The sequence below is a fragment of the Aricia agestis genome, chromosome 6 (assembly GCF_905147365.1).
Source record: "Aricia agestis chromosome 6, ilAriAges1.1, whole genome shotgun sequence".
NCBI classification, from domain to species: Eukaryota; Metazoa; Arthropoda; class Insecta; order Lepidoptera; family Lycaenidae; genus Aricia; species Aricia agestis.
Window position 1 is genome coordinate 3,872,834 of NC_056411.1, and position 25,646 is coordinate 3,898,479.

General features: G+C 36.9%; 2 protein-coding genes across 2 annotated transcripts; one reads left to right on the top strand and one right to left on the bottom strand.

Annotated features, from left to right (window-relative positions):
• Positions 1 to 300: 300 nt before the first annotated feature.
• On the bottom strand, positions 301 to 9,157 carry LOC121728270 (YY1-associated factor 2). The gene is made up of 3 exons (XM_042116414.1): positions 8,873 to 9,157; positions 2,685 to 2,848; positions 301 to 1,364 (listed from the first exon to the last, which is right to left on the bottom strand). Exons 1-3 carry the CDS (start codon positions 9,006 to 9,008, stop codon positions 1,260 to 1,262), a joined length of 405 nt encoding a protein of 134 aa, XP_041972348.1. The 5' UTR covers positions 9,009 to 9,157; the 3' UTR covers positions 301 to 1,259.
• Positions 9,158 to 11,931: 2,774 nt separating this feature from the next.
• LOC121728069 (odorant receptor 85c-like) lies at positions 11,932 to 21,531 on the top strand. The gene is made up of 8 exons (XM_042116174.1): positions 11,932 to 12,212; positions 12,680 to 13,326; positions 14,237 to 14,417; positions 15,364 to 15,460; positions 17,156 to 17,260; positions 18,790 to 18,878; positions 19,549 to 19,615; positions 21,478 to 21,531. The coding sequence occupies exons 1-8, from the start codon at positions 11,932 to 11,934 to the stop codon at positions 21,529 to 21,531; spliced, it is 1,521 nt and encodes a 506-aa protein (XP_041972108.1).
• The last annotated feature ends 4,115 nt before the right edge of the window (positions 21,532 to 25,646 follow it).

Genomic DNA, 25,646 nt, shown 5'->3' on the forward strand with positions numbered 1-25,646 from the left:
TACAGACATTAATAATAATCAGTTAATAAGTACTAATTTAATGAAGAGTTTGACAGAAAATGAATGAAGTTTATGCCAAAGTCTTCATTAAATTAAAGTTAAAAGATCATTTAAAGTCTTTGAGTGCAGTACTATACTATTAATATTCTTTTAAAATTCTTTATTTTAGGATTTTTTTACATTTTTGTGATAAACTATTTCGTTCAAAAGTAGTAAACTACTGACTCACTATGGCTTTTTCTGTCTTATATAGAAACGTATATTATGTTACATAAAATATTACCTATAAACTAATAAAATGGGTATACTATACCACTTAAATATAACAATATAAGTTATTACAATCTACGTTGGATGACTGGGATAAAAGTTCAGTCTATATAGGGAAGTGGTCGAATTCTTAAAAAAATATTACAATAAATAATGTTTTTATAAATACTGATTACTAATAAAAACTGCATTTGGCAATATAAGGGACTGTCCGCACTGCGAATTTTAATCGCGCGGATTCTAACTTTTATCGCAAGTGCTGATACTCTCGTAAGATTTAATGTGTAGGAGTGCGGTTAAAATTCGCAGTGCGGAACGACCCGTACCTATTATAAAAATGTATATTATACTCCTTGTTTAGCCTTAAATTCAAGGCTACATACCAATTACCAGCGTAAGCAGCATCAAAGGCGCGATGTAACATCAAACAGCAAAACTTTTTTTAAATGTTTAAAGTTATAATATCTATAGTCTGGCAGCTTTTTGGTCTATTTGATTTTCCAGTCTGAGATTGTCGTTGCTACTGTAACATCATGAGGATCATTAGTGGGAAAGTGTCTGCTACATTGAGGTGAGCCGAAAGAGACTTAAGACTTTAGTGGTTGCATGTGGTTGCCTTCGAGAGACTTTAGTGGTCGCCTCGGCTCGAAGAGATTTATGGTCGACGCGCCTCGGAGAGAGAATGGTGGCTACTTCGCTTTAGATACTTTAGTCGCGTCGTGCTGGGAAACAATAGTGGTCGCCTTGCCTTGGAGTGACTTTAGTGGTCGTCTCGCCTAGGCAAGTCATAAGTGGTCGCCTCGCCTTGGAGAAACACTAGTGGTTATTATGCCCTGGGTAGATGTCAGTGGTTATCTCGTCGTCTCTAGTGGGGATATCTGCGTGATGGTCGCTTCGCCTTGGAGAAACAAGTTGTTATTATCCCCTGGGTAGCTTATTAGTGGTTATCTCGTCGTCCCTAGTGGAGATGGGTGAATGTTACCAGGAGATCAGGGGCGAGCGTCGTTAGATGACTCGACGTCGCTGGAGCTGCTGGACACTGACTTCTTGGGCTTGTACTCCGTGATCACCACCGTCACGCCGCTCACGGTTACCTGCAACCAGGGGAATGATGAAGCAAGGATAACAGCTACACTTCCTATAATCGGGCGTGGCGATATTCAGATTCGATATCACGACGGGTGATATCGAAAGTCCGAGTTTCTTACGCCAGTTCTTCTCGACGGGTTAATTCCCGAACCGGTGGTAGGCACCAGTGTAGACCCGACGTTCAGAGAACATTTGCAAAAAATTATTCTGAATAAAAAAAATTGAGTTTGAGGTACAGTGCGCTTTGGAATTTCTTGGAATTCTTTTTTAATAACATTAAATTATTAGGAGTCAGGACTGATCTCTGTCAATTTCAAAGAAAAAGAACCAACATAAAAAAATAAGTAAACCAACCTTTACTCTACATAAATAATTTTAAGAACGTGACTACGTTCGTATTCGAATCTCTTGAATTTTGATTTTTTGACACAAGCAGATTCAATCTACTCGTAATGTAAAAGGGCCTTAAGTTGACAAAAGCGCTCAAATCTGGCTCCTGTCAGCTACGCAACCCCGAATATAAATCAAAGCTATTTCGAGGTCCGACACGACCGTGCGACCGGCGACCGACATTTCTTTGATATTCCACTATCCCGCCCACGCGGCTGAATCACGCTATATAAATAGCTCGCTAGGGCACAATATTCATAAGTATGCCATTCATCGCCTTATACACTGCTCACCTGTCCTACGGCCTCTCAGCACGTTGACTCTATGTGTATGAAAATGTTGGAATAGTTCAAGAATAGTTATGTGCGAAGTAGAATTAGGGAAGCTCTATGTAGCTCTCCCTTACTGCCTAGTGCCTTTTGACTTTGTTAAAAATATTTTTAGCATAGCGTTTTATTACTCTTGCACATATTGCTATATTATATATATGCTGATCCAGAGTTGGATCAGCAGCAGATGCTAATACATGGGAGGAAATGGGACCGCTCTTGCTATAACGTGGACACTTACCATCTACTTATAAATATTGCGGTCTACGCTATATATTAAGTCTGGATGTGCGACACTTCTTGACGGGGAAGACCAGAGCCGTTTCTAAGATGACAACACTATTACTTCTCATAACATCTAGGTACCTGGTAGCTACTTATCTCTCTAGTTTGCGCGGAGCTATGGTCGATGTTGTTGAGTCTCGGTGGTCGGGGCTTCTTCTTAACAAGGAAGACCGGGGCTGCTTCTACGATCACAATATCTTCTCTCTAGTCTGCGCGGAGCTGCGATCGTCTGGGCGGATGGCGCTTCTTCTTGAGCGAGGAGGGCCGAAGCTACTTTCGAGATGAACAACTAATACGCATGTATGTGTGCCTAGTACTTACCTCTCTCGTCTGCGCGGAGCTGCGGTCGACGTTGTTGAGTCTCGGTGGTCGGCGCTTCTTCTTGAGCGAGGAGGACCGGGGCCGCTTCTGAGAGGATGTCGCGGTGCCGGCCGCCTGCGCCGCCACCAATGCAGGGTTGATGCGCGGCTTGCGGGTGGATGTACCTGAGGGAAGAGTGCGGATGAGTGTATCTTTCGCGAGTGAATTTAAATTAAGAACGAAATAACAGTAAACTTCCAATAATCTTCAACTAGAACCGAAGCTCGCTTTATCCGGCTATGAGACATAGAGTCTACGTTTTAGTAGAGAGTAAACTGTAGTGGTACACTATTGTTATTGATAACAGACGATTTTAGCACAAATTACTAAATAGTAAATACTAATTTTACTATGCAAATTTTAGTACAACTTGTAATGTATCTTCTTTCCTCTCTACAATCAACCCTATTGCAAGTACACATATCAGGCCGGGGCACAATTTGTGTCCTGCGGGGCTAAAATGGTCACATTTAGCAATTCCTCTCAATCAATTCAGCAAATGAATTGTCAAAACTGTCAAACTGACAAATGTCAAATCAGTAAAAAAATACAGAAATGAATTGCAAGCAGAGTTGCATTTTGCGATTTTAGAAAAATGAATCATATTATGATTCATATCATGATTCTTCAAAGCGACCATTTTAGCCCCGCCGGCCCTTATGTACATTCGATAACGTAAAATTGTTATAAATATTATAGGATTCTTCATCTTACGGCCGTTCCCAATATTTGATCTATCTCTGGTTTTGCCCTACTACAGATAGGAATAGCTCACAATTGACATAAAATATATGTCTCTAATGTCTAATGTGAGTTATTCCTATCTCTAGTAGGGCAAAACCAGAGATAGATCAAATATTGGGAACGGCCGTTAGTCTACAATAAACGGTCTGCAATTTATGCAAACATACGTACCAAAAATGTACAATACACATACTAGCTCTAACTTTATTCCCCAGTTCCCCACGAGTACAAAACGTGGATATTAAATTTTTTGCGTCCCACTACATAGCCTCAAACAATGGCGCCTATTCAATTTACTCCATTGTTGGTGAAATGGGGACAACACAGTTTTCTCATTAACCACGCTACAGTTTCCGCTAGACCATAATAGACTACACGTAATGTTAAACAGCAGACGTAGCCTTAATTTACTGCATTTTTGACGCCGCGCTGCTGCCCAAGACTTTGACTGATCAACGACAAGCAGCATCGGGTAATTTGGGCAATGAAATTAAATTATCCATAGAAATGTAACGTTTTTAGTGTTCCGTACCCAAAGGGTAAAAACGGGACCCTATTACTAAGACTTCGTTGTCTGTCAGTCCGTCTGTGTGTCAGCAGGCTGCATCCCAAAAACCGCTACAGCCAGACTTCTGAAATTTTCACAGATTGTGTATTTCTGTTGCCGCTATAACAACAAATACTAAAAACAAAATAAAATTAATACTTAATGAAGGGGGGCTCCCATACAAAACAAAACAAAATGACATTTATAATATAATTATATAATATTTAGTCAATTGTAAATAAATTTTATAAAAAACCTTTTGAATTTTTATATAAAATGCGAAGAAACTTTTTCCCCAACCTTTGTGACTTTTCATCCTAAAAGTTTTTATTATTCGTAGCTAAATCGTTTGTAATATATTACAAACGATTTGTATTATACATATTGTATAATATTTTGAATTTACCCTTGTAGTAAATATTAGTTATCAACCTTGCATAGTGTTTTCTAGCGTAAGAGCGGCGGAAGTCGGAACCCTCTATATTAGTTAATGTGTGTAGTTGGGAATCTCCAGTCTGTGGTTTTAATGTAGGATCCCCTCGCCTAGTCTGACTAGTGCTAGACTAAAAATCAATGTTCTGACCTAACATGCGCAAGTCTAGTTTTTGTTGGACCTAATTTAAGTTTAATTAAAATAAAAAAAAAACGATATTGTTGTGGTAGTTAGTTTTCTTGGTTTCCGAAATTAGCTTTTATTGAAATACGTATTTAATAAACTTATGCTTTTCTATTACCTGGTACTTAATTTACTTAATAGGCACTATGAATTTAGATGATTCGATCCCGGGATCCCGAATCCCGGGATACTGGGATCCCGGTCATATTTTAGTCCCGAAAATTTCGGGATTGTAATAATTAATCCCGGGATTATCGGGACTGATAAATATTTTTAATTAAGTTGATAAAAATGTGAGTGAAACAAAACGCAATTACTTTTTTTTTGACGTTATGTCGGCCATCTTGTCAATACACTTAATTTCATTTGTAGTTACTAACGACCGGTATCGTTTTATGTGTAAAATTGTGTAAGAACCCCACTTTATGTCGTGTAAATATTGATATTTGTGTTAATGAGTGAAAATCAATTAATTTATTTAAAAAATAGGTCAAATGCGAGTGAGACTCGCGCACTCGGGTAAGTAAGTTAAGAAGTAGTTAGGAAGTAGGCAAAAAATTGTGTTTTTTATGTGAGTCGCCCTCAAATCATAATTTTATTTTAATTTAATTAGAAATTATTAAAATACAAAAATATATAAAGGATTTTGTGAATATTTCAAATTTTATTCAAATTATTTCAAAACCACCCGTTGCCATTATTAATTACCAGTAGAAAAGGTAAAAAAATCACGTTTGTTGAGTGAGAGCTTCCTCAAATATTAATTTTAGTATTTTTGTTACTTATAGACAAGTAAAATACACAATCTGTGTCAGACACACAGAATCTGTGTAAACAGAAGTCTAGCTACAGCAGTTGAGATACAGCCTGGAGACGGACAGATACCGAAGTCTCAGTTTTAGGGTCCCGTTTTTACCGTTTAAGTACAGAACCCTAAAAATAACAGTGTATTGATGAGTCTTAGTCAATATAGATCCAAAACTACGAGTATTAGTTTCATTTTCTATTACCATTATAATCCCGGGATTCATTGTAGATAATCCCGAAATCCCGGGATTAAAAAAATCGGCTGGGATCGAATCCCCTAACTATCTTATATATTTAAACGAGCAATTCTTTTATCTCTCGATCTACCTAGGAATAATTTTTAGAAAATGTCATTTTATTCGTGTTTTATCGAAACCAATTTTTTTTTACTTTTGTATGGAGAAAGTGATGCTCGGGCCCTTGCCCATACAAAAGTGAAAAAAAAATTTCGTCTTTCAGCGCTGCTACTTTCACAATGAACTCTCTACAAGAAACACGTACACACCCTAAAGTATTATCACTTATTTTTGTTACACACTGTATATGTATAGATGTATAGATTCATTTTAAAAGTGCAAAATAAAACATATTAAAAAAATAACATTTTTCTTAAGTTAGCGAATTTTACATGGGTGTAAAAAGGAAGAGAAGAAAATAACAGTATCTGGTACATAAAATATTATTAAAAACTCGAAAATACCTTGATTTTGTTAACTATTTAAAAATGTGTAGTTTCCAAGAAAAAACTAAGCAATCTCCTTACTCGACTACTTCGTCATTTTTGCGCCTACAGCCGTAGGCCGCACATCAAAATTATGCTCCAAGATCTGCAAGTCTAGAGGTGGAACTTACAATAAATAGGTCAAAAACACAAACAGTGATCAACGGTACAACACGTAGGGTCGAGTTAGACGAGCAAGGAATTCACTATGTCAATGAGTACCTGTACTTGGGCCAATTAGTTTCTTATGACAGCAGAAAGGCAGAAAAACTGTTCCATGAAGGATGGTGACTTACCAATCTCACTGAAGCGCAGACTCGTTGATATGACGTGTATTTCACTCGTCATAACCAACGATGCGCAAACTCGATCATTGACCGATTTACGATTTACAAAAGTTCCAACTCAGAATCTATCAAAGATCAATTATACAGCTTAAATCTAAACAAAACAATAAAAAACATAATTTGCTCCCAAACTAGAATCACAGACGTAGGAATCAAGACGGCCAAGCTAAAGTGGCATTGGGCTGACCGCGTTATCCGCATACATCTAGGCAGGATATCGACTGAGTGAGTATAATCTAGGCCTAAGACGAGATAGCGCTATGCTCTAGAGGTTTTTTTTTATCCGAAGGCAGATCATTGTAATCCTGATGTTAAGACGATCTTTGAGGATCTATTGTGACTCCTTCGTATTAGATGCATCCGTCTCCAACCCAGTGCTGCTCATAAATTTGACGATGTGATTGAGATTGGTGCTACGAATTTCCTCTTTAGTAAATTAGGAGAGTTTTTGCTCTGTAGTAGAGCAGTAGAGTCAAGTAGAAGGTGAATAGGTGCGTCACAGAATCTGCAGGTCGTAATGATATTAACACCTATCCTGTAAAGGCGCTTGTTGAGCTTACATTGTCCAGTTAGGCTTCTAGGAAGGATTTTAGCCTAGAACACGGTTATAAACTCCCCACTGGAGGCATATCAGCTGGGCTGGCAAACGGTGACGCCGCCGGAGCAAGATAAGTGAAAGATTCGGGCGGCGCCTTTGCCCAGCAGTTGGATAGTATATTTATATTTAGGCTATTGCACAGAATGACTTAAAACAATTATTTAAACTTTAAATCGTTTTTCAACATTACGTTAACTTACTATATTCCTTTATTTAATTATACAGAATCACAAATCAGCGATGGTTACGTCACAAACAATTATAATTCATAATTAGAACCTCAATGTAAACAAAAAAACAACATGACAGTTTTATAGAAAAAAAACATTGTATTCAATACTAAAATGTTCTAAAATAATTGTTAATTTATAATCATTGCATTTATATTACCATTATAGAAAACATATTATAGTAAAATAAGAGCTAGGTTATAAGAAATTAAGGTAATATGTCGTTATTTCTTTTAAATAAAATGAAAAAATATTACAGAAATGTAATTACAACGACCAACTAACTACGCAATGGAACGTGTAGACCACGCAAAGTTGTGATAGCGCCTTAAAACAAATGTGGATTTGTATGTCAGGTATTATACGATATATTTAAATTAATTTTATGTTACGTAAAAGCTTATTTTTCTTAATTTTGTCACATATTCGAAAAAACCGAAAATCCGGATTTTGATAAGTAAAAATCCGGATTTTTCAAAGGCCCAAAAAATCCGGATTATCCGGATTTCGAAGTATCCGGATTGCAATCCCTACGTTACAGTAATCTTAAATTATAAAGAATATTATAATATTATATTATATTTCATTACGTACTATAAAGGTTGTTGACCTCTGTATACAAATTACCCAACAAAAAAGTTGGCGATCGTTTATAATTTATGCAAAAGCTGTGAATTGAAAAAAATATGTAAATTGTTTGACCCGTTTACTAAACCAAATCGACTTCCATGTATTTTTTCCTTAAAAATTTACACTTTCTCAAAGGCGTAAGAGTGCAGTGCCCCCATACTATAAAAATTTAATAAGGTCAATGATTTTTACCCCACCAAGTTGAAAAGTCTTTAAAACCAAGACGCACTGTACGCGATGACTGACCGCACTATTTGGTCGGGCTATAGGCGACACTAGCGCCAAAATACGCGAATTTCATTGTAATGAACTTTGTTTAGGTTGGTACTACTAATATAATATATTCTGTGGTTTAGGTTTGGTATGTCTGCAATTAATTATTGGAATAAATAATTATATTCGATAGGAATTCAAAAAAAATACTGCAAAACATGGTAGAAAATTCATTAAAATAAATATGAAATACCGGCGAGCATTCTTTACAATTTACATACGTTTTTACCAGTAAGGAATATTTTGCTACCAAGGAAATGGTGGTAAAATATGTAGTGACCTGATTAAGTTTACATAGAAAGTAATAATTAGTGATTTTACTTATATTATGAGGGCATTTTGATTAAATTAACGAATTCACTTCGCGTTATTTTAATATTTATAACTTCTGCAGCACTTAGTGCTTTACTTCATAAACATAACCTTTTTCTGATGCCTATTTTATTTTTCTTTGATTTTGTATCTAAATTTACACCTCGAGCACAAATAATATTATAAAATATATGTATTTACACGTACCTTTGCTGGATTATAGCTCTTTATTCGCATAAGAACAATCCAAGGATAGCCCATGAATTTTAATAAACTAAAACTAGTAAAATACTGAATGAGTATAAAATAAAGGAATATATTTACCTTTTCTAACGTCACACATGGAGCATTTAAAGGCCTCTGCGTTATTTCTATAAGTACAAACGCTACAGTCCCAATAGTTTTCTTCAACCACTTTGGATGGCCTTTTGCCTCTCCGAATAGCATTTTTCTTGTCCATTTTAATGCTCACTACACCTAAATGTAACTATTATACATTAATCATGATATTTTGCAGTAGCCACTTAATTTTGAATCACTTATTAATGTTTTATATCGTCTGAGAATCATTATTTTTGTTTTAGTGTACACAGAAAACGTACACTACAAATCGCCATGACAGTTCTGCAGAGGCGGTCGATAAAACAGCACATGCGCTCGGTGCTGCCACCTGCTGCTTTGCGGCAGACATCACAAACTGTTTTACCGTCATGTTTCATTGAGTTAAATGAGTCTGTACGTCTACGGTAGGTACACAAATGATAAAAGATGCATCGGGCACATCGGAGATATTGGAGAACCTTGATGAAACCCATGAATGATGATTGATGAAAAATATTTTAATTTTATTACTTGTACAGTTGTAGGTTGAATGCACACGTCTTGTATTGAATATTTGATGTACAAATTACAAGTAGAAAAACAATACAAAAATTGCATGTTCGACAAAAAACCGGCCAAGTGCGAGTTAGACTCGCCCATAAAGGGTTCCGCAGCAGCAATAAGGTTTATTTTTATGAAATTAAAAGGTTTTTAATTTATTTTTATATTTCAGTTGATTTAATGAAAGGTAAATTAAGGTTTACCATTTATGACGTATAAAAAAACGACTTGTTAGATCTCGTTCAAACCAATTTTCGTTGGTAGTTTTTATAGTAATGTACATCATATATTTTTTTTTTGACTTATCATGCCCGGGCTACTTTAGAAGTTAGAGAGGGGGACACACATTTTACCACTTTGTACGAGTCTCTCTACGTGGGAGAGCCATGCCTCGGCACGAATGGGCCGGCTCGACCGGAGAAATACCACGTTCTCACAGAAAACCGGCGTGAAACAGCGCTTGCGCTGTGTTTCCCCGAGTGAGTGAGTTTACCGGAGGTTGTTAAACTAATATGTATTCTGTGCCGGAGGTCCAATCCCCTACCCTATTCCCTTCCCTACCCTCCCCTATTGCCTTCCCTTCCCTTCCCATCCCTACCCTCCCTTATTAGCCTATTCCCTCTTAAAAGGCCGGCAACGCACCTTTTTTTTATGAAATAAAGGGGGCAAACGAGCAAACGGGTCACCTGATGGAAAGCAACTTCCGTCGCCCATGGACACTCGCAGCATCAGAAGAGCTGCAAGTGCGTTGCCGGCCTTTTAAGAGGGAACAGGGTAATAGGGGAGGGTAAGAAAGGAAAGGGAAGGGAATTGGGGAGGGTAGAGAAGGGAAGGGAATAGGGGAGGGTAGGGAAGGGAATAGGGGAGGGTAGGGAAGGGAGTAGGGTAGGGGATTGGGCCTCCGGTAAACTCACTCGCTCGGCGAAACACAGCGCAAGCGCTGTTTCACGGCGGTTTTCTGTGAGAACGTGGTATTTATCCGGTCGAGCCAGCCCATTCGTGCCGAAGCATGGCTTTCCCACGTATGATCTTCCCTCGTATCCCTCTTCTGATGCTGCGAGTGTTCATGGGTGACGGAAGTTGCTTTCCATCAGGTGACCCGTTTGCTCGTTTGCCCCTTTATTTCATAAAAAAATAACTATTCAGGATAAAAAAAAAATGATGATGTTAGAAACCTCAATATGATTTTTACAGACCTATTTTTTTCATAGATACCCTACACGTTAGATGAAAAAAAATATTTTTTTTTGTTTCATATTTTGTACTTATGGGGATTGAGACCCCTAAAATTTTTAATAAAAAAATACATAAATGGAAAAAATTTTTTTCAAAGTCTTAATGCGGTTCACAGACTACATCTACGAGTACTTACCAAGTTTCAATAGTTACCAAGCTCTTATAGTTTCGGAGAAAAGTGGCTGTGACATGCAGACGGACAGACAAACAGACAGACAGACAGACATGACAAATCTATAAGGGTTCCGTTTTTCGCCATTTGGCTACGGAACCCCAAAAATGCTATTATTATCTAAGTTTGAAGTGTCAAATTTAAATTTATTAAATGTATTTTATGTAGATCTTATAGCAATAATATTTATATGTATTATTATTTTAAGTATATTATATTATAACTTAGTATACTTAGTACGTATATATATCTATGTATTTATAAGTAAGTATGTTGTTTATGTATATTTAGTTTATTTTATTTTATACTAACTTTTTATACTTTTAAGCACTATACCCATATCCAGCAATTTAATCCTCTCGCTCAAAGGTTGCCTGGAAGAAATTGCTGCTTAGTAATAAGGCCGCCTTTGTGTACCTTCTTAATATTATGATATAATTTATATTATTCTAAACTTTGTCTTTGTATTGAGTGTGCACAATAAAGTATATTTTCATTTCATTTCATTTCAATGCTGATAGGTATAGGTCTACTAATAATATTATATTTTTTATTATTCATAGGTTTAGTTACTTAATATTATATTTTAACAAAATATAATTTAATTAAAGTGGGAAGGTGGGTTTAATTGTTATTTGCAAAGGAACAAATATCGTATAAAATTCTTTTTGTTAATCAATGGAAATGGAGCTTTGAGAATTTCGAATGAGACAGCTGATTGAAACGAGTCCTAAGTAAATAGCTTTTAATTATACCAGCATGTGCACTGATCTCACATTCTTCCTGCACCTTACATTCGCAAGCAGCTCGTTAACAAGTAACAACCATGGGTGTTAAAATCGTGAAAAAAGAATTCACCAAATCTCTATCATTCGCCCTATTCTGGCTGAAACTTTCCGGGATAACTATGGATTTCGTGGACCCGAGTACAGCTTTCAACTGGTTTATGGTCAATTACCTGTTCATTTTCAATACAATCTGGCTGTATACTGGTGTAGGAGGAGAGTTTATCTACGTCAACCATCAGCTAAGAGCGGGAACAGCGGACATTATAGAACTATCTCCGATCTGTCCTTGCGTCGCTATAAGCGTTATGTCGACGGGCAAAGCTATATGCCTGTACCTAAACCAGGGGACGCTGAAATCCGTATTAGATACTTTCGAAGATCTGTACCCGGTTTTGGACGAAAATGCCGATATTGATGAAGACGATAGGGTGACTGAGGAAGAGAAGAAAGTCGTTAGCAGCACCATGAAATTGATATACACCAGCATAGGAGTACTAGGGACGTTTATTTCCATGGTCGTACTGAGCTTCATTCTCCTGCCGATTGTCCTTATCCTGTACATCTACTTCACTACGGGCAACTTCGAGTATAAGACGCCGTTTTTGGTCTACTATTTCGTGGAAATGGAATCGATTCCGTACTGGCTGTTTATCTACGCCCATCATGTTTGGTGCAGTATGTGTCCAGTTTTATTTACATTTAAATATTTATACTTATTATAGATAATGTTTTTCACCTACATAAAGTAAATCAATGGGAAGTTAAATAGCTAACACAGCAAAACGTGGTAGGACTAAACTCAGGCTAAAAGTTAATACAAAAATGAAAACGGTTACAACTTACATCTGTATTTAAAAAAAACTCTTTAATCTTAAGCCTTTCAGTATTTATCGGATAATAAAGAAACCCTATAATTAGACAAAAGTGAGCAATTAAAGTATTTGTCAAATATTCCTTTTGTTTTAACCGTTTTCGAGACAATTACAGGCAAAGGAATACGAAGTCGAGTTTCTCATTATGTTTTCTCACTAATTAAGTAATTAAACGATTTAGACACGAAAACGTAATATTAGAACACAGTTTTTTGGCCACGATGGTCGTGAAAAAAGACTTCAATAAGTCGGCCATGTACAGTATATTCTGGCTCAAACTATCCGGAATAACCATGGATTTATTGGACACGAAGAAACCTTTTAATTACTTCGCCACTTACTACCTTTATTATTTCAATTGTCTCTTCCTATTTTCGCATGTGGCTGGTGAAGTTAACTTTATGATCGACGCGATAAACAACGGAAAGAGTGTCATAGACGTAGCACATTTGTTACCTCTAAATGCCATAACATTTCTTTCCATAGCGAAGAGTTGCTTCTTGTTCTTTAACCAAGGTGTGCTCAAGTCTATTCTGGATAGACTAGAGGAATACCATCCGAGTACAGAAGATGCTGATAAGCCGAATGATAGGGAACAAAAATTAGTGGCTAAGTCGGTAAAAACGATAGTGTTTTCGACCTATACCCTGGGGTTGATAGTGAGCATAATGATAATGACATTCTTCATAATACCGATCGCGATTATGGCTCACAGCTATCTAACGAGTGGTGAAATTAAATATATTACGCCGTTTTTGGTGAAATACTTCTTCAATATAGATAACACGTTCAATTGGGCAGTAATTTATATTCACCATATTTGGACAAGTATGTTATTTTGTACTTCACCCCGGTCACGGGGGTCCGGACCCCCTCCCTCATTACTATCCATCTTACTTGTCCAATCGACAATAATATGTTATGTAGTACCCATCGATTTTCATCGGCGAGGTACATGTATTTTTTTCTATTTACAATAAGTATAATAATTATTATACTGTGGAGCGTGTCCGTAGGCAGAGTAGGTATTGCCGCGTCATGAATTTTCCCATACAAAATCCAAAAAGTTACACTTTTAGCGCTGCTTCTTTCACAGTGAACTCTGTACAGGGGACTCATACACTATTATCACTCTGTAAGGAATATTGATATACCTTGTATAAGCAAATATGAAATAACTAACAAGGTTTGCTCGTCTCTGTCTAGCATATTAAAAGATTCACGTGCCAGACAAATAATGTAGGGGAACTTAAATAATTATACTTGTGAGTCTTTATTAATGTGGTAGATGTTTACAGAGAGTATTGATTTCGCATTTGGTAAGAGCTGCCAAAGCTATAGCGGAAAACTTTTAACTTGCCAACTTTAGAAAATGTATTTCTTTCATACTCAGATTTCATCGTAATATTCTGAACTTGAAAGTTTGTTCCTTTCTGACTACTTTCTGAGCATTTTTGCGAAACATTTAGAAAATACTAAACTTTTGAAGAGTGTATTCCCCTAGGTTATTACTCTACCTTTTTTAGAGAGTCCTAACGGAACGGAATCTACACCCCATATCTACAAACCGGAATCAAAACCCTTATTGATATTATAGAGATAGATAACCACTTTTTTTTAATACCGTAGACCTAGACCATACTCCACAGTCTACACGATTTAATGCACAGTGTAAAACATACAGGAGGTAACAGAGAGTTTATTTAACCTTTTTTCATTGAATTAAAACTTTTTTCAGCGCTGGTAGTTTGTGGAAATGTGTACGGAGCTGACATCCTGATTCTTCTCTTCTGCTGCTACATCAAGATGCACTTTGAGCTGATCGGCAAGCGATTCGAAGGCGTCATCAACGACGACTCCTTGGAGACCACGCAGAAGAATATAAGGAAGCTGATCATGCGCCACCAGTCCATTCTAAAGTAAGGAAGAAAGTTTTGTGGTTCAGACTTGCAAGGATGTTTTAACGCAGATGGTCACAATATGTTACTTAAAATGTACCCAGAGATAGTTATTAATTCTCCTGCATGCTAAATGGATAAAGAAGATATTATTTGTATCACATTAAATGACACATCTTCCAGAACACTTTTCGGGAAGTCGTGATGAGTCAGTGTAAAACTCTCTCTCAACTTACATTTTACAGTAGGTTAAAATAGATTAACCTACGACGTTTTGTAGGACGGGGGTTGAAAATGTAGTAATTAAAGTTACAAATTACAAGGCCAAGGCTGGCCCGTAGCCAAATTCGGAACTAAAGGCCCTTCTCTCCACGTTGGACCATATGGCGCTTACAGACTTGTAGAGAAGTCATTGAGCATCCAATAGACAGCTTCGCGATCATGGTGATAACCACTAACGTATTATATAATGTGTCCCGACACCGTTGTCCGATCCTTTAATCCTGACCTGTACATCATATTAGGAAAATCATTATAACTTCTAAACTCTCTGACTTAGAGCATTGAAATAAAGAATTTATTTAAGATGAAAACCTCCTCTATTATTTATCTTCATAGGATATTTACATGAGAAGTATAACTGGTCAGATTAGTGTGAAAGCCCGAGAAAAACTAAAATGGCTGCCATTTTACAACCGTGAGAGAGAGAAAAAATTTGAGAGCCAATTTGTCGATAAAATATGCCATAGATCATGACATTAAAGGATCGGACACAGGCGTCGGGACACATTGTATAAATTAAAAAGTAATATGCCATAAAATCACCTTGTACTTGTAACTATCATCCCTAAGTATATTTTCAACCCCGTCTTTCAAAACTTCGTAATAAACAAGGTTGAAAACCTAGGGGTTAAGCATGAAATAAACCTCATATTCTATCCTATCTAAATGGCCCATTTTGTTACAGTTTAGTGGAGGCAATGGACGTACTGTTTTCAAAAGCCACCCTCATCCAGTGCGTCATTTCCTCCATTATGATATGTTTCTGCTTGTTCACCGCCACTGTAAGCATTTTATATAAAGCTGTGTAAGTTCTTCGAAACGTTCGACACTAAGTAGTACAGATAAAATGATTGTTTTAAAACATGTAATAATAATACTCCCCCACACCGATTTCGGTGACGGTGGCCCATTTTCATTGAAACCAGGCCAGGTACACAGGAGTAATTTTTTATAGTGCTCAAGTGTGTGCGCAGTACACAAGAGCACTCTCAATTCCTTTACTCTCATAACCCAGTGGGACGGAAGACCGACACGACTGGCGAGAGATCAGACGCAGGACTGACTTTTTACATGCCCATCCGACGCATGGATCATCTTACTTGTCAGACAATCGGGTGATCAGCCTGCATTGTCCTAACCAAACTTGGAAGTAACATGTTTCCAACGCGGGAATCGAACCCACGACCTCCGAGTCGAGAGCCACGCTCTTAACCACTAGACCACGGAGGCGTTAAACATGTAAGGAAATGTAATTGGTTTACTAAAAACATAGTAAGTATTGACTATTGAGCTCGTATCTCGATGAATCTAGTTCATTTGAATTATGTGTAGGCCGTGGGTTCTTTAAGATCACTCGCCAAAAGTAAGAGTGCAATCAGCACATGTGTACATTAATAATTATCTACAAATAACGTAGTGCCATCTTATTACGATTTTCCAAAAAAATCGGCCAAGTGCGAGTTGGACTCGCGCACGAAGGGTTCCGTACCACAATAGAGCAAAAATACGCTGAAAATTGTGTTTTTTAGGGTTCTGTAGCCAAATGGCAAAAAACGGAACCCTTATAGATTCGTCATGTCTGTCTGTCTGTCTGTCCGTCCGTATGTCCCAGCCACTTTTCTCCGAAACTATAAGAGCTATACTATTGAAACTTGATAAGTAGATGTAGTCTGTGAACCGCTTTAAGATTTTGTTACAAAAACGGAAAAATTATTAAAAATTTTAGGGGTCCCCTAAAATTTTTAAAATAGATACAATAGATTCAAAATAGATACAACTGAAACAAAAAAAAAAATTTTTCATCTAACCTATGCGTACCTATGGGCTATCTATGGATAGGTCTTCAAAGATTATATTGAGGTTTCTAATATCATTTTTTTGTAACCTGAATAGTAAACCTTTTAATTTAACTTTCATTAAATCAACTGAAATATAAAAATAAATCAAAAACCTCTTAATTTCATAAAATTAACCTTATTGCTGCTGCGGAACCCTTCATGGGCGAGTGCAACTCGCACTTGGCCGGTTTTATTGTATGGGAGCCCCCCTTAATTATTTAATTTATTTAAATTTTATTTTAAATTATTAAAGTACAAATACAACTGAGTATTTCGTGAATATTTCAAGTAGGCATATTGTGTTGCCGTTATTGATATCGAGCAAAAATTAGCAATAGCACGTTTGTTGTATGGGAGTAAATATTTAATTTATTTTGTTTTTAGTACTTATTTGTTTTTATAGCGTCAACAAATATACACCACCTGTGAAAATTTCAGAAGTCTAGCTATAGCGGTTCTTGAGTTACAGCCTGGAGACATACAGATAGACGGACAGACGGACCAACTTCGAAGTCTTAGTAATAGGGTCGTTTTTACCCTTTGGGTACGGAACCCTAAAAATACCTATCTGATCGCTGATCTACGAATAGCGCAACGCTGCCCAAGTATGTGCGCGATACACAATAAGAATAATGACAGTTCACAGAGAGCACCCTCAACCTCATCACGTTCGCGCTGTTCCTGTTCATGATCCTGGTGGAGATGATGATGCTGTGCTACTTCGGCGACATGCTCATATCCGCTGTGAGTTATTGCATGTCATCAGGGTTAAAAACTAACGAATAGACCGACTCAGAAGAGATCTCGAAATCTATATGTTTGCGTAGCGTTTGTCATGTTGGCCGGCGCGATGTATTATTTTGCTCTATGCCTGCGCGCGCCGCATGCGCGCCGTACTAATTGCCAGCTTAGTCCACACTGTGCCTTTTTCTATTCGTCAAGGGCATACGTTATAGCGCAGTCAATAGCGAACGTGAGGCATGCCCGCGACGCTTGTCGTCTGACGTCTCTTCTTCTTCTTCTTTTAAAAATGGCCGCCTCGGTGAGTTGCCAACGTCTCTGACCGATTCCAAAAAACAAAAATGACAATGTTGGCGTTGCGTTCATTGACGCATTCAATTATTGAATGCGCCAAAACGAAAGTTGAATGAAAAAAGATGACGAAAATTGAAGACGAAAGAGGTGTCGCGTGTCGGTGACGATGTCAAAAGTGGTACTCGCGCTCAACTCGCGTAGATACGCTCGTTTGTTTGAAGTCGAGGTACTCCTAAGTTCTGTTTACTCAGCTAATTGCTATTATGTCATTACTCAGACCGAATACCGATGTACCATCGAAGAAGTTGATTCATAGTGCAGATGACGGACCTACTACGTTTGGTCGGATTATGTCAATTCAATGTTAGCATAGCAAAGCATAAAGTTAATATACCTAGCGGAATAGAGAAACAAAGGCCTGAGCAAGAGAGATGTCACTACCAGTAACACTGCGTGGTAAAAAGAGACGTGTGATACATGACAGCAGCTATCTTTTTTTGTTTTAATCTCATAGAAATCATGTTCAATCATGCTTGTGTATACGTACACATATTTTTTACACACAGCTATGAAACCGATTTCGGTTTCGTTTGACAGCTCGAGATTGTTGCTCTATTCCGCTAGGTATACCATACCATACCATAACCATAAAGTTAATTATGGTTAGCTGTCATGTGTAGCCTACAACTGTAGGATGGGTTTGATATAACGCGACCAAATTATAGGTCCGCCATCTCTCTATGAATCAACTCTGATAGTACGTCCTAAATATGGAATGGTGGCGGCAAGATGTCCTAAACTCCTAACGGACCTAAGGTACAGCGTTTTTACTTGTTTTTTGCGCCGAGAAAATGCTTTTAATCATCTTGCGGGATGGGGGTCCTCTTTTCAAGTGGGTCTCTGCTGCGTCTGAAGATGGTGGTAGACGCAGCAGGCAGCCACGCCGGTACTCAACCACTTTGCGACTTGGGCGGGCCGCGGGATCGCGTAAGTCTACACCACGAGCCATAAGGTACAGCCTGGGCCCTGGCAATAGACGAAAGTTTGACAGGATCCGGACTAAATTGAATTTGTACGTTGAATTAAAATTACAGCATATAGAGCCAACCCTAAGTGCTATGCGACACCATGGCGACGCGAACTGTTGCCGCTACCATGTATTTTGTTAGCAGTAGCAACTGCTGGGTGTAATGCAGCCCTTATAATATTAGTCGAGTTTAATTTTCTATCTGTTATAGAGCACTGAGTTTGGTGACGACGTGTACCGATGCGCTTGGTACAACGCTCATCCCTCTATTATGAAGGACCTCATTTTTATTTTACAAAGGTAAAATCACCAAACTTAATTTAGTATTTTGATTTACATGAATCATATTACAGCGACAAAATAGATTGAGGTAATGCTCTATTAGCTCTATAACTCTGTTTCACGGTATTTTTTTATAAAATAAGGGGACAAACGAGCAAACGGGTCACCTGATGATGATGATGGACAATCGCAACATCAGAACTGCAGGTGCGTTGCCAGCCTTTTAAGAGGGAATAGGGTAATAGGGTAGGGGAGGGTAAGAAAGGGTAGGGAAAGGAATAGGGTAGGGGATTGGGGTAAATTCACTCACTCGGAGAAACACAGCGCAAGCGCTGTTTCACGCCGGTTTTCTGTGAGCCCGTGGTATTTCTCCGGTCGAGCCGGCCCATTCGTGCCGAAGCATGGCTCTTCCACGTCTAAAAACGAATGTCGAGAAATAGCTTCACGAGCTCATAGTTTTGCTTTAGTCAAGCATTTCTTTTACTATGAGGACAGTCAAATATAGACTCTACATTTCCAAGCAAGCATTTTAAGTTTGTCATGTTTGACTCAAGCAAAATGCTATGAGCTTTTAAGATGGTTGATAATCTTTTTCGTTTCGTTTTTCGTTGCTTTCCATCAGGTGACCTGTTTGCTCGTTTGCCCCCTTATTTCATTAAAAAAAAGCAATTTCTTCTCTGTTTCACAGATCACAAACCCCCTGCAAAATAACTGCCCTGGGATTCGCAGACCTCAGGCTTATGACTTTTACGTCGGTGAGTAAAACTAATGGCCGCACTCGTCTCAGAGACATTCTCAGAGACATATTTTAATGATTAAACTTCAATTTAGGGGATTGTCCATTTTTTTTTAATTTTGCTCATTACAAAAACATTTCGAGGAATAAGTTCAGTGATCGTTTTTCTGTATATAAACGAAAAAAATACCCATTAGTTACTTATATTTTTGAACAAATATGTTAAACCTTTGTTTGACCTTGGCGTTAAATTAGCAATAAATTCGACCAACATTACGTTTCGAACTTTTGGTAAGCTTCTCGTATCAGCTTTCACATAATGAGAACTTGCATTTGATGAACCAGCCATTATAAATAAGATTGAAAGGAAATTTAAAACATACTCAGGTCAATTGTCCGCTGATGATGACGTCAGAGCGAAACTTTAAAAATTTATTGAGAAAAAACTAGCCTATGAATTTCAAAATTATTTAAATTATATTCTTAAAATACCCTATTTTAACGAAAAAAAATATAAATAGTACATGTGATTTTTTGTGGACAATGCCCATTATTTGTCAGTTAATGGGTCTCATGTCAAATTAATCTTCATTTAAGAGGATTCCACACCGCCATTTTTTCCATACAAACGTTGTCCCCTGTTTCCTCCCTGGATAATGCTAGTAGAGTTATAATTTTTTTCCTGAATATCTACGGCCACTAATACAATGTCCCTATGTTTTCTTTTTTTTCATAATTTAATTATTAAATAAAATACGAACGTTCAAAAACCTAAAAAAATGGCCAGATTTTCCGCTGTGTTTGAACACAGCGGAAAATCTGGCCAAATCTGTTTTCTGGACGTTTGAACGTCCAGAAAACAGATTTGGCTAGATTATACAAAAAAAAGCAAAATATAATCTTTAATGAAAAAAGTACTTAAATCGGTTAAGTTTTGGAGAAGGAATCAGGGGACAACGAATCGTTGATTTTCTGGATTTTCTGCAGTTGCCTCTATCGCGTTCTGCGGTATAGGCTTGAGGTAAGGGAGACAGCTATAGATATTACACGTACTTTTTTTTTATTTCTCTAGCCCCTGGTATATCCTCTTAATTACGTCTGAAATGATAGTGAGTGATAAGTGCAGGTGATTGGTGCTGGTGTCCTGGTGATTAGATATTAGGAGAAAATAAAGAACTTGCACTAATCAGTCGCTGTCCGTACTTTCTTTCTCCTGATTACTAATCACCTGAAATAATTACCTGCCTGCACTTATCACTAAATATATTCGTAGTGAGTCCAGCAGTTAGTTGTCAATTACACTATTTACACACAATTACACTATAGTTACTTTTAATTTTGAACAATATGCAAAATGATAGTAATTGACATAGACAGCTGTAGGCGACAGGTCGCTGGCGACAGGCGTGTTTAAAACAGAAACTTTTCAAGATGGCGCCACTAGTTCTGATTTCTCCAGCGTTTAAGTCGCAACGAAAGATCCTTGTAGGATACATTTATTTTTTTTTTAATGAAAGAAGGGGGCAAACGAGCAAACGGGTCACCTGATGGAAAGCAACTTCCGTCGCCCATGGACACTCGCAGCATCAGAAGAGCTGCAGGTGCGTTGCCGGCCTTTTAAGAGGGAATAGGGTAATAGGGGAAGGTAGGGATGGAAAGGGAACGGAATAAGGGAGGGTAGGGAAGGGAATAGGGTAGGGGATTGGGCCTCCGGTAAACTCACTCACTCGGCGAAACACAGCGCAAGCGCTGTTTCACGCCGGTTTTCTGTGAGGACGTGGTATTTCTCCGGTCGAGCCGGCCCATTCGTGCCGAAGCATGGCTCTCCCACGTCAATAGTAATATTATATTATAACATAACGTCTACCTCTCTTTTTTCAGATCCTGAGTTCGTCTTGGTCGTACTATGCGTTAATAAGAACCATGTATGAGTAATTCGATAAAATTAAAAAGTTAATAAAAAACATAAAATTAGAAATACAGATCTTATAGTAGATCCTATTCCAAAATAACGAAAATCATACTTATTTATTACAATTTGGTTGTCTCATCGCATCAATCATTTATCAAATTAAAATCAAAACTCTACAACGGATAAAATATAAAACTCTACAAGTCTACAACTAAAGTTTTCACTTTAATTTGTGAAATCGAGTCAAATTAAACTGTCACAGTAGAAAGTTGACAAGATGGCCGCGTAGAACGTTAGTAAAAGTACCGAAATAGTTTTTACACAATCCCCTAAGAAATCCTACCAGTGCGCCATAATATCAAACACCCTTAGGACTTTTTTGCCTGAAGCGCATTGATGTAAAATATTTTAAATAGATGCTACATAGTTAATTCTATAATATGCTCTCAGCTCTATTTTATATTATGTTATAGTAAATTACATAGAGCATAATTATTAGAGTACGAGAAGGAGCTATACATTCTCTTGATATTCTACTCATAACTGTGGAACTGATAGCAAAGTAGGAACAAGTACGCTCTATTTTTAGCGTGATTTATGAAATCTAGTTTTTTTTTTAGACGCCGGACGCCACCTTTCGGCAGAATTTTTAGTAAGTATAGCTTTAAATCTACTTCCCAGCTCATTATAGAAGTACAGCTGCAGGAATGTTTTATAGAATATTAACTATGCTCCTTAACGGCCCTTTTTAATAAATTCGAGAAAAAATTGATTTTAATTTTGTTTTAAAGAAAAATAAATACTTAGTTAAAAACTCATTAAATGAATGTTAAGTCATTCTTCTAAAATGTACGAATAACTAAAGTTAAAAAAAAGCTAAAAGAAAAAACTAAAACTAAATGATGAAATGAATAATTGTACTTGTATAGCTATATCTACACGTTGTAACAAACCTAAAATACTTTAGTTAGGGTATAATATATTATACTAGCTGTCCCGGCAAACGTTTTTTTGCCATATATAGTGTCCCTTGTATAGAGTGTGACTGTGAAAGGAACTGCGCTGAAAGACCAAAAAAAATTTTTTGTGATTTAAATGGGCAAGCCCTGGCGTAAGAGTTTCCCCATACAAAAGTGAAAAAAAATGTTCTCTTTCAGCGCTACTACTTTTACAGTAAACTCTATACACGGGACTCATACACAGTGCACAGGCACACCCTAAAGTATTATCACTTAGTATTGTTATACCCTGTATACTAATATTATTATGAAGCTGAAGTGTTTGTTTGTTTAAAAGTGCTAATCTCAGGAACTGCTTGTTCTATTTCAAAAAATATTTTTGTGTTGGATAGCCCATTTATCGAGGAAGGCTTAAAGCTAATAAATAATGCCGTTTTTTGTATTTTCCTGAATATTCATGTTATAATTGAATTTACGTTTAGTTGAAAATGCGAACTTAAAATGCCGAATATCTCGGCTCCGATATAGTTTAGCTACATGTCCCCCATAATAAAGTTTACTCCCCTTGATATGTTCTTTCTTAATATGCCGGTTTGGTGAGTGGCTGCGAGATTTGAAAATGACGCCAATATTACCCAAACCTCTTTATAAATTGTACAAGAAGAGAGCAAGAAAATTGAGATGGAGATTTTCAGACTCTCTATTCATTCCCTGTTATCATGATAACGCAACGTAAGTATTCGTTGATATATAAATATTGTTTTCTTTTTTATTAAAATAATATATTGGTCTTAATAAACTGTGTGTTCTATACTTAAAACTGTTTAAAACCATTAGATTAATGATCATTCAGCATAGGCAGATTTTTATGACACACATACAATACAGCTGCAATTTGCATAATGCATTGCAATTTGCAAGTACTATTATATTGATAAAAGGTAAAAACTTTTAAGCGAATGTTGAATTCAGTACAGACCATGAAATCTCAAAGCCTTCAAACAAGGCAGTAAATATACAAGCAGAAGAAACTACAAACTTGCTAACAATCTCTAGAAAGTAGAAGAAAAGAAGTCTTATACTATATGTAACTAGTTTGTGAATGGATTTGAAAAACACAAAAGATAGAAACTAAAGGGTAAAAGCCGGCTTCCAACCTACAAGTTGGAAGCCGGCTACGTGAAGCGGCAGCAGACGACACGTCGTCGCGACACTACTGGTTTCTATGTATTTGTATGAAATACCCTGCGCAGCTACCGACACGAAGCTAGCGACACTTCATAGAAACAGAGTCGCGACGACACGTCGTCTGCTGCCGCTCCATGACGCCCGCTGCCAATCGGCACCTTAACATCACGTAGCACATTATGCTTTATCGCAATCCCTATACAACATCGATGTCATCCAGCCAAAAAATCGTCTCGCACACAAAAGAACCGGCTGTATAATTAAGTTGTTAAGGTCGAAAATCCCAAAAAAACTTGTTAAGTATTGTTCCGTACAAAAACCTTCGGGCGGTTCCAAGAAGGTCTATGCCTACCTGACAGTGGCCTGGGAATGAACCTTTTGAGGAATGGTAACGGATTTTGCTTTTAGAAATTTTTAGAAACTGTTTTTTGTAAAAACCTGTATGCCGAAGATCGCTAGTTTGGGTTAAAATAATTTTGAATATTTTTAGATAAGAAACAACTTGTTAATCCTAGTAAAAACCGTATAACATAACAAAAGTATAAAGTAAGTTATAAATAATACGTAGAGTCTGTATGTGAAAGAAAATAAGAAAAACAAAGAAGCTAAAAGATATAGCTAAAAGATTTCTTTTGAATTATTCTAGGGATTTATGATGTTAGGAGTTAGGACATTACTTTTAAAATATACAGTGTGTAACAAAAATAAGTGATAATACTTTAGGGTGTGTACATGTTCCTTGTAAAGAGTTCACTGTGAAAGTAGCAGCGCTGAAAAACGAAAATTTTTTTTCACTTTTGTATGGGCAACGGCCCGAGCATCACAAGTTTCCCCATACAAAAGTGAAAAAAAAATTTGGTCTTTCAGCGCTGCTACTTTCACAGTGAACTCTCTACAAGGAACACGTACAGACCCTAAAGTATTATCACTTGTTTTTGTTACACCCTGTATAGAAGTCATAACTTATAAGTACTTAATTGTTTCAGTACTGCCACTCTCAGTGAAATCTATGATTTTTTTTCGGACACAAACTCAGTTTTCAGTACTCACCTACGGGCTACGGCCTACGTACTCACCCTAGTCATAGTATTACAATATTTATGGGACATTAGTACCTGTGCCCTAGTATTATTACCCATTTATCACTGGCAGATAATATTATTATGCCAGTTGTTCTTTTTCTTAACACTCGTATCTGTACAGTTGCTGAAAACCCTCAACTCGAGATACATCATTATTTCATCGCGAAGAAGCTGTGAAATACTTAGCTTACTTACGAGACGCAGATTTTATATAAATGATGAAACAGCAACATAAATAATGTAAATAATGAAACGGCAACACAAAACATGAAATAAAATGCGATACAGAGGCATCTCGTTTCCCGCGCTCCGGACTCCGGGCTCCGGTCTACGTGCAAAAGTATGAGTTTTGTTTTGCAACGTTTGTCATGTATCTTACGGGGAAGTCCAACTGCACCCTCACGACTTTGTGAGATTTTTAGACATAGAGAATAATAATATTATGTAAAACGCAACTTTTTCCTTAATGGTTAAAAATAAATAATATGTTTGTTGATACGCTATTAAAAATACATACACAAACTTAAGGAAAAAGATACGAGCAAAGTAAGCGATTAAATTTGCATACTTATTTATTTTATATCTATTATTATCTATGTATCTAGTTATGACCAGTCATCATAGTGGTACTTATTAATATTAATTAAATAATGATTACATTATGATTGCAACGACCATTCAGTTATTACTTGCGTTAAATTATTATAAATTCATTATTATTATAAGGAATTGTACAATTATATACTACAATTAAGTAACTCTTTAATTTATTTAATGCATAATTTATTTTGTTAACAGAAGTAATTGCGTGTGTCAATTGACTGTAAGTTTGTGTAATGAATACTAATTATTATTTGTTATAAGTATTTGTCATAAATAGATTAATAAAAGGACTATTCTCAATTTATA

What these genes read in the sequence shown, in the direction of transcription:
- LOC121728270 (XM_042116414.1), bottom strand. Translation starts at nt 9,008, where the DNA reads ATGGACAAGAAAAATGCTATTCGGAGAGGCAAAAGGCCATCCAAAGTG. An exon ending in CATGTGTGACGTTAGAAAAG is followed by an intron (nt 2,849 to 8,872) that starts GTAAATATATTC and finishes CTCTTCCCTCAG; the next exon opens with GTACATCCACCCGCAAGCCG. An exon ending in GCTCCGCGCAGACGAGAGAG is followed by an intron (nt 1,365 to 2,684) that starts GTAAGTACTAGG and finishes CCCTGGTTGCAG; the next exon opens with GTAACCGTGAGCGGCGTGAC.
- LOC121728069 (XM_042116174.1), top strand. Translation starts at nt 11,932, where the DNA reads ATGTCGACGGGCAAAGCTATATGCCTGTACCTAAACCAGGGGACGCTG. An exon ending in TATTCACCATATTTGGACAA is followed by an intron (nt 13,327 to 14,236) that starts GTATGTTATTTT and finishes AACTTTTTTCAG; the next exon opens with CGCTGGTAGTTTGTGGAAAT. An exon ending in GGCTTATGACTTTTACGTCG is followed by an intron (nt 19,616 to 21,477) that starts GTGAGTAAAACT and finishes CTCTTTTTTCAG; the next exon opens with ATCCTGAGTTCGTCTTGGTC.